The sequence below is a fragment of the Euprymna scolopes genome, chromosome 46, assembly GCF_053919585.1.
Source record: "Euprymna scolopes isolate OS-2025 chromosome 46, ASM5391958v1, whole genome shotgun sequence".
Lineage (NCBI taxonomy): Eukaryota > Metazoa > Mollusca > Cephalopoda > Sepiida > Sepiolidae > Euprymna > Euprymna scolopes.
The window spans coordinates 93,826,617-93,836,535 of NC_136527.1; the positions used below are offsets into that span (position 1 = coordinate 93,826,617).

The 9,919-nt window shown below is 35.9% G+C and overlaps 1 protein-coding gene across 1 annotated transcript in view; it reads right to left on the bottom strand.

The window, feature by feature from the left end:
* Nucleotides 1-4,164: 4,164 nt before the first annotated feature.
* The window catches only part of LOC145271071 (NAD(+) hydrolase sarm1-like), a 9,615-nt gene continuing 3,860 nt past the window's right edge, over nt 4,165-9,919 (bottom strand). The window contains exons 2-6 of the mRNA XM_080126620.1: nt 9,590-9,825; nt 8,874-9,006; nt 7,074-7,263; nt 5,598-5,719; nt 4,165-4,713 (exon numbers count right to left, since the gene is read on the bottom strand). Coding sequence (XP_079982746.1) covers nt 4,521-4,713; nt 5,598-5,719; nt 7,074-7,263; nt 8,874-9,006; nt 9,590-9,825 — 874 coding nt within the window. The 3' untranslated portion in view covers nt 4,165-4,520. The remainder of the gene's footprint in view (nt 4,714-5,597; nt 5,720-7,073; nt 7,264-8,873; nt 9,007-9,589; nt 9,826-9,919) is intronic.

The window sequence follows — 9,919 nt, forward strand, 5'->3', positions numbered from 1 at the left end:
AGGATTCTCATTTACCTATACCAACGTCCCCTCTTGTTTGGACTTAGAAATTTTCAATTGAATACACGTTGACTTGACTTGGTCTATAGGATTCTCATTTACCTATACCTACGTCCCCTCTTGTTTGGACTTAGAAATTTTCAATTGAATACACGTTGACTTGACTTGGTCTATAGGATTCTCATTTACCTATACCTACGTCCCATCTTGTTTGGACTTAGAAATTTTCAATTGAATACACGTTGAGATGACTTGGTCTATAGGATTCTCATTTACCTATACCTACGTCCCATCTTGTTTGGACTTAGAAATTTTCAATTGAATACAACCTGGGTGACTTGGTCTATAGGATTCTCATTTACCTATACCTACGTCACCTCTTGTTTGGACTTAGAAATTTTCAATTGAATACACGTTGAGATGACTTGGTCTATAAGATTCTCATTTACCTATACCTACGTCCCCTCTTGTTTGGACTTAAAAATTTTCAATTGAATACAACCTGGGTGACTTGGTCTATAGGATTCTCATTTACCTATACCTACGTCACCTCTTGTTTGGACTTAGAAATTTTCATTTGAATACAATCTGAGATGCCTTGGTCTATAGGATTCTCATCTACCAATACATACATCCCCTCTTGTTTGGACTTAGAAATTTTCATTTGAATACAATCTGAGATGCCTTGGTCTACAGGCTTCTCATCTACCTATACCTACGTCCCTTCTTGTTTTGACTTTGAAATTTTCAATTGAATACACGCTGAGATGCCTTGGTCTATAGGATTCTATTCTTCCTATACCTACGTCCCTTCTTGTTTTGACTTTGAAATTTTCAATTGAATACACGCTGAGATGACTTGGTCTATAGGATTCTCATCTTCCTATACCTACGTCCCCTCTTGTTTGGACTTAGAAATTTTCATTTGAATACAATCTGAGATGCCTTGGTCTATAGGATTCTCATCTACCTATACCAACGTCCCCTCTTGTTTGGACTTAGAAATTTTCAATTGAATACAATCTGAGATCCCTTGGTCTACAGGCTTCTCATCTACCTACGTCCCTTCTTGTTTGGACTTAGAAATTTTCAATTGAATACACGTTGAGATGACTTGGTCTATAGGATTCTCATCTTCCTATACCTACGTCCCCTCTTGTTTGGACTTAGAAATTTTCATTTGAATACAATCTGAGATGCCTTGGTCTATAGGATTCTCATCTACCTATACCAACGTCCCCTCTTGTTTGGACTTAGAAATTTTCAATTGAATACAATCTGAGATCCCTTGGTCTACAGGCTTCTCATCTACCTACGTCCCTTCTTGTTTTGACTTAGAAATTTTCATTTTAATACACGCTGAGATGACTTGGTCTATAGGATTCTCATCTTCCTATACCTACGTCCCTTCTTGTTTGGACTTAGAAATTTTCAATTGAATACACATTGACTTGCATTGGTCTATAGGATTCTTATCTACCTATATCCACATCCCCTGTTGTTTGGACTTAGAAATTTTCAATTGAATACACGTTGAGATGACTTGGTCTATAGGATTCTCATCTACCTATACTTATGTCCCCTCTTGTTTGGACTTAGAAATTTTCAATTGAATACAATCTGAGATGCCTTGGTCTATAGGATTCTCATCTACCTATACCTATCCCCTCTTGTGTGGACTTAGATGTGAAACTCTCTTTTTTACCCTACAAGAGGGAGTGGCTAGTGGTAGATGCACCAGCTCAGATGTGGCAACAATACTCCATGCATGAGTGAATAGTTGCTTTGGAGAGATACACGATTGTCTCAGGTGTGAGTAGTTTTGTAACACGATAGAGGGAACTCGCCTCCACCGCCATTATGAAAAAAAATGTCATGAATCACAGGAAGATAACTCAGCAATAATTCATTGCGACTAAATTTGTTATAGTGTTGACAAATTCCCATTAAGCGTGGTCCTGGCTATGACCTTAAACGGTATCTGATGGTGAGGCCCCAGCTTGGGGTTTTTTTGAGTTTCGAGCCACCCTTTAATTGCCATTCCTCCCAGGTCCGCTCTGACCCGGAGTGGTAGTACCTGTTAGGGTCCCAACTATGGGTTAAATAGAAACCAACTTGAAAAAAAAAACAAATATATTCTATTAAGAAATTGTTCTTCAAAATCACTGGATTCAGCATTAAATAACCTGAAAAGGGTTGATATGCCGTAAAACAAAAACTAACCTATTAAGTGCTTAAAAATAATTTTTTTTATAAAACTGAAACCACTTCATCAATTTATGTGATTTTTTGAATATGACATTTTTGTTTCATGACTGGTAGATACATCAGATTTTTTTTATTAAATTGGTTGAATTCTAAATCCAAACTTTTTTTTTCCAAACAAGACATATTACCACTTGAATGTAAAAGATAACTATTTTTTTATGATTAAAAAAAACGAAAAGAAAAATAAATAAAACAAACAAAACCAGTTTTTTTGATCGATTTTTTAAATTTAATTTTATTTTATTTTACACTGCAAAAGCTGTTCAAAATTTAGCATCTTTTTGGGGTATTTTTTATTTTAATTCAATTCTTAAATTATTTTTTCCCCTCTTCAAGATTCTTTTTTTTTCCTGGATGTGAGGATCTCATATTTTAAAAGACAAAAATTCTTTGTAATTAATTAATTTTTTTTTTTTTAGCTTAAATAGCCTGGCAAGGGTTAAGGAGAGGGAGGAAAAAAAGTCTTTATTCATAACATCATTTAAAATTTAAATAAAAAAAGGGAAAAAAGCGCTCTTTTATCTCCAAGAGTTGCCTCCCTTGTTCTTTAAAAAAAAGTGTGTGTGAATCTGGTTATTTCATACTCTAAACCCCCCCCCATCTCTCCCTAAAAGTAAAGGTGATAACTATATGCTCTGGCATCTAAGAGAATTTATTTACCTGTAGACATTATTACATATTTCCGTCTCCCATCATAATTAGCATAAATTCTAAAAAAAATTACGAAAAATGATCTTGTAGAAGATGTGCTAGATGCATGTTAAGCAAAAATAAATAATTCACAATTGCGTTCATATATTCATTGTTTAAAAATAGCAAACCCTTAATTTAAGTCAAGAGAGATAAATCAGTTTGTCAAACTGAATTGGTTGCACAACTCTTCTACATTAAAACATACGATAGAACTCAATAATTTGATAAATAATGTTTTTTTGTTTGTAATTATTTTTCTACTGAATCATTTTTGGCGGGAATGTATACTAATGATTTCACTTGAAATGAGTTGATTTAAAAGTTCACCAATCTACACAAGCACCTAAGAGTGTAAGCTGACAATGAGTTTTAGATAAGAAGAGGCATTGCGTGAGATTGTTTCTACCTGGAATAAATATATATATATATATATATAGTCATCTACATGCAGTACTGTTTCACTGTATCACAGCCCACCAGTGTGGCTAGACTAGCAGCTAAATAAAGAATAATAAAAACTTTATATATTTCTGTGGAGATGTTTTTTCAATTATATTTCACCTTTTATTTATATCAATCCTTTAATTCTTAAAGCTCAATGTAACTACAGAGCATACGACAAATAAATGACAAAGGCCTATATTTCAAATTTCAAGTTGTCCATAAATAAATTGTAAGATGGTCAACATCGTGAAATTTGGCATATAGGCCTTTGTCATTTATTTGTCATATGCTCTGTAGTTACATTGAGCTTAAAAAATTAATGGATAATATATGTATATTTAAAGAATTTTGTAAGTTTTATCTTTGAATATTTCTAAACTTGTATAGAAGAAGAAATACAATTGGGTTGTCGTAGGTGAAGGTTTGGAAGGCAGAACATTCCCTCTTTCACTTCTTCTTCAAATATTTTGACGTATATCTGATGACGTGAGATTCCATGTAAATTATTATCGTATGGCCATACAATGCCGATAAATTTTGTTACGGTTTTAAAATAAATTGTGACTTTTTTTAACTCCCCCTCCCCTTCATTATTTTTTCTTTTTTTTACCAATGACAAAAATGGACACTATTTTTGCTTTGAGGTTGATGCGATGCCAGGCCATTATTTGGTATTGTCTTGGACATGCTTGTGAAATTTTATTGATAACTACAAAAAAAAAATGTACTATCAATAATAATTAAAAGAAAATATTGGAGTATTTAAAAAAAAAAATTTTTGAGTATTTTTTTAAAAAAATGAAAGGCCTGTATATATTGTTGTCGGACTATTGGAGATTTCACTTTTCTCGACAAAAACAAAAAAAAACTTTCAAGAATATTTTCCAAGAGGAAAAGAACAGAAAAAAAGCCCAGACACAAACGAAGATGTTGTTAGCCTCGAACCCCCTTTCCCTCCCAACTCCATTCTCTTTACTTTTTTTTGCCTTATTTTGTTTTTATGTATCGTTTATAGAAATCAAATTACACACACACTCAAGTATACACGGGCAGACACGCACACACAGCCAGCCGCAATCTCATCCTGGAAGTCGTCTCGGCTCGTTGGCCTCTCGCTAACTCGGAGAGTTTTTTGAGGGCGATCCATTCTCGTTGCTGCTGCTGCTCCATTTGAACTGCGCCATAATGGGGTCGTCGAGTGACCCCTGGTTGCTCATGCTCTGGAGCTGACCCTTCCGACTGTTGACGTCGCCTCTGAGAAAACGTTCCACTTTGTCGACGCAGGCGTCCTGATAGTCATGGATCCACCTGGAAAAAGATAACGGAGAAAAAAATGAAATCAAAATTGGAAACAAGTTGACCAGATTTTATGAATTTTTGAGATGAGGATTTTTTGGACTAACGTTCTCATCTTGATTGGCATTGTACAACGTTTCAGTTTATGCAAGATGAGATTTAAAAAAAAAAATATTTTACATGGAAATCGCCATTTGTCAAGACCCAGAAGCAACTCGGGGATAAGGGTTATTGTGTGTACAGTAATCAATGGGGTTGTGTTGTAGTATTGGTTTTTATCAAGGCCCAGAGGCCACTTGAGGATATGGGTTAATGTGAAAGATCCTTCTTAAGCAGCCCCTAGGAATCTTTCAAACCATTTCAGTTGGTGTTGATAAATGGTCTACATTTTTAATGAGTGTATATATATATATATATATATATATATATATATATATATATAAAATTGTCTGTCAGACACTTAAAGTCCATGAGCCCAAAAATGACTTCCATCACCACAGGACCATTTTAATAGACAAATGCCTGTATCTATACACAGATGATGTTACAAAGTCTTAGCTTTGTACGACAGCTAAGTCTCTCTCTTGGTTCAAAATGTTGAGATCCAGAAACAAGTTAAACTGCAGACCAGCTTAATGCGAGTACTGGTCTCCTGCTTTATGGTTTTTTAAATCAGAGATTTGCTTCTCCTAGAAAGCTTGCCTTCACCACGGCTTACAGGGCCCTCTCAACCCCAACACACACATACATACACACAAACACACACCGTGCTAGTTGGCCGTTGACCCCCAAAAAGGGTTCATTCGCTCTTTGGAAGGTCTTGTTTTTAATCCTTCAGGGAGACTAGCCACTCTATACACATACATACATACATACCGGACATAAGAACAACTCACCTGACTCCATTAAAGAAGGTAATTGAACGGATGTCTTCCGGAAGTTTTTCACTGGGAGGCCAGTCAAAATTATCCATTATTGGAATTATATTGCATTTATGCTCTAGAGCTGCTGCAATTTCCTGTTTTGATGAAAAAAAGAAAATTATTATATACAATTAGAGTTTGTGCTAAATGAAACAGATTTACATTTAGAGAACACTAGCAGGGGTACCCGGTGTTGCCCGAGCCATAAGAAACGTTGATGCGTTGGAACACATCTAATAAAAGAAAAAATTGTGTATGCTTTCAGCGTCCTAAATTCACGTACAGCAAATATTCATAAAATCATTAATTTGGATTTCAAAAGTTTTAGCGAGACGTGCAAAAACACACAGAGACGACTTTCCTTTATATAATAGACTAGCCTGAGTGCCCGGGTGTTTGGAGGTGTGTGCTAAGTAAAAACAGAACACAAAAAGTGGTAGTAGGCAGGTAGGCGTGAACCCGTACCATGAAGGAGGAAAAGAGCGTGAAAAAAAATGCTGTTGCGTCCATCGTAAACCAGAAGTGGCAAAGCTTTAAATTAAGGCTAGTCAATTGAAAAGTGATGACTTTCGAAAATATCCGAAAAAAAAAAATCTGCTAAATAGACATACAGAAAACAATTTTGGACAAATATGGTAAAATAGTCCCAAAAATGGAGTGTTTTTATTAGCCCTAAAAGAGCCCCTGGGGCACACCCAAGAGTTATTGCGAAGTATAGACAAACAAAATTATATAGAAATCAGTTAGTTACAACTTTTCAGAAAGTTTTATAAAATCCAAGGCATCATTTTTTTTTTATAAGCACAAAAGTGTAAGAAAGGCACCCCTAGGGGGACAACTGGAGTTTTCCCGAAAAATTCGTTTTGTTACTTTTTTTTTTAACTCATATCATGTTTAATGTTTGTGCAAAATTTCAAAAAATTCCAAGGCGTATTTAATGAGAAAAATGTGGATGGACGAACGAAACGACGGATAAAGGTGAATTTTCTGCATATGTCTATTTAGCAGTTTTGCATGGTGTTGAACTAAAATTTACATATGTTAAGGCCTTGGGGAGTGGGGCAAAATGATGGACTTGTCATTTCTTTTTTTTTTGCATGATGCAGAACTCAAATTTACATATGTTAAAGCCTAAAACTGCACCGTTTGATCATTTTCACCAGGATTTGACGTCCCCTGGGGACTTTTGGGGCTAAATCGGGGGGGGGGGAGAATTCTGAACTTAGTCATTTTTTTTATGCCTCGTTCACTGTGCACTCACGGGGGACCACGCATGCTTCACTTGTTTTTTTTTTGTTTGTTTTTTTCTTAATGCGCAATCCTCTGAAAAAATATTTTGATCAACAATTGCTAATAATAATTTCGTGAATACCTAATCATTCCCTTCCTCCAAATAATAATAACAACCATAACAAACAACAAAAAAAAACTGCGCAAACGTTGTCTTACCTTGTGTACCCAATCTTTGCGATCATTATCATCAACGCAACGGTCCAGTGCCTGCGGTGTGAGAACCAAAATAAAGTTTCGTGCCTTCTGCACGCTCTTCAGTAAGCCGACATCAAACTTGCCCGCACGCAACCGCTCAATGTCAAGGAATACGGAAAAGCCACGCAACTGGAGATGTACTTTGAGTAAACTACACAAAGATAAAAAGATAAAAAAAATATTTTTATTTTTTTTTACAAAGGAGTCCCTGCTTATCAAGACCCATAGCCCACTCGAGGGTAAGGGTTAATGAGTGTACGATAAGTTAATGGTATTATGTAATCGTCGGGAGAGACAAAGTAATTCAGTTATTGGTCTATCTATCTAATTGTCTATCTATCCAATTGTCTATCTAATTGTCTATCTACCTACTTATCTATCTATCTAATTGTCTATCTACCTACTTATCTATCTATCTAATTGTCTATCTACCTACTTATCTATCTATCTAATTGTCTATCTATCTAATTGTCTATCTATCTAATTGTCTATCTATCCAGCAAAGTAAACAATAGATTCGTGGGAAACAAGGAGTTGAGAGAGATGCAGGTGCAGAAAGGTGGAACACATGCATCAAATCTGTTGCCAATGTTGCTGACAAAATCATGGGATCCTTCTACTGCTCCAGCAAATATCTTACTGCTGATGCAATTCTCTACCTGTATAAAAGCCAAGTACGTTCAAGGACGGAGTACTGCTGTCACATCTGGGCAGGAGCTGCTAGAAAGACCTTACTTATCCTGCCTTTTGACAGAGCTCAAAATAGACTTCGTAACCTAGTGGGGAATGCCCTTTTCTCTTTTCTGCAGCCTCTTTCCCACAGAAGAGACGTTGTGAGCCTGTCTCTGCTTTATCCTTATTTTCATTGCAAGTGTTCGTCTGAACTCCGATCTATGGCCCCCCTCACCAAATTTCACGAAAAACGCTCGTCTAGCTGAAAACACTATCAATAATTTCCCCCCCTCTTTATCTGTGCCTAAACCATCCATCCATCCGTCTACCTATCTATCCATCCATCCATCCATCTATCTCTCCATCCATCTGTCCAATTGTCTATCCATCTCATCCATATCAGATTTATAAAAACATCGAAGAAGGTGTTTTCATCCGCACATGTTCCAACGAGAAACTGTTCAACCTTGCAAGACTGAAGGCCAAGACCAAAACCAAACTCAGTTGCAAAGGATAGTTGATAGCTTCTCTCAAACAATCAAGAAGATTGGCCTACAAATCAACATAAAGACAGAAATGACTAACACAGTGAAATAACTGTAATTTGTCTAATAAGATTGGCTTCAAATTTTGACATCTGCCATTTGAAGGCTAGTATTCTATAAAAATCATGATTTTTTTTTATTATCTGTTAGTGTTTAGGTAAAAATTGAATTAAAAACAAAATTTGATTTTAAGAGTTACTTCCCCTTGTAGCTTAAAACATTGTAAACTTAATAGAAGGGTTCTTGTTATATTCGCATGAACAAAATGTGTTTATCTGTAAATGTTCTTATTCACTTGCCTTGCCTCCCCACGAGGGCAAAGTTAGCCACAAGGTTGGTTTTTAATGTGGCGAAAATCCAACTCCACAAAAAATGGGGCACTCTGGATAGAAACAAAAATAAAATTTGCCTCAGTCTAGAAGGCTTTCTCTCCTCCACGGACCGAGGACAGAAAAAATCGTTAAACATTTTGTACATTTATCTTTTTTTTTTTTCGATTTAATAAAGCACGTAACAATGGACGAAAAGGAGTGTGACAGTGTACCTTGCTAACTGAGAACCATTTGATCGTCTGTAGCTGATAAAAACATCTATTTTTTTTATTCGTCGTGCGTCACCACCACCACTGCCGTTATCATCCATCAGGGAACACATGCCGCTCTGTGGGAAGGCTAGCACTGCGGAAGAGAAATGACGCATTTATAAAAAAAAAGGAAATTTTGGAAGGTTTTTAAAAAGAAAAAGAAATTATTGGCCAAGTGTAAATTCCATACATCATCACATTGCAAACACATACCTGATAGACATTTTTCTTTTATCGCTTAAAATTGTTAAGGTGCCAAAAAAAAGGGTCAAAATTGGAAAAAAAAATCGTTAAACATTTTGTACATTCATTTTTGCAAGTCATCATCTACCCTTGGGAGAAGGATAGACGGCGCCAGTACCTCGTCGTACATACGACGCCTCGCCTTCCCAAATGGTCACCCATCCGGTACTGGCTAGTTGCTTAACTTCTGATGAGAACCGGTGTGTCAACGTGTAACAAAAAACAAAATTTAATGATAGTTTCAAATCAAGATGAGAACAGTAGTCCGATGAATCCAAATAATACAAATTATCAATCCTCATCTCAAAATTTCAGAAACATAGTAGCAACTTGTGTTCAACTAATCACATACAATGTAAAACGAAGCAAAGAATAATACAAACGAGAAGAGTACACCCAGGTAGACACCGGGTGACCTTGCTGCGTATACTAACTCTTTATTTGATCCATAATCTTCCGGCGGTGGATGCTGTTAGAGATGCCGCATTCTCTTTCCAATTCGTCTTCGCTTATAGACGGCAGCACGTTGCGATCGATGCCGCATCGCAACATTTGGTATGTGTAGACGGAAAAGTCCTCGGAGAGTTCCTTGAGCCATTCGTTTAATCTGGAGTTATCGCAAGATGAGTAATCTGCTGTGATCTTTAGTTGCTTTAGTTCTCGGAGGAATCTGGATGAGGAGTAAAAAATTATACATTTATATATATATATATATATATATATATATATATATATATATATATATATATATATATATATACTAG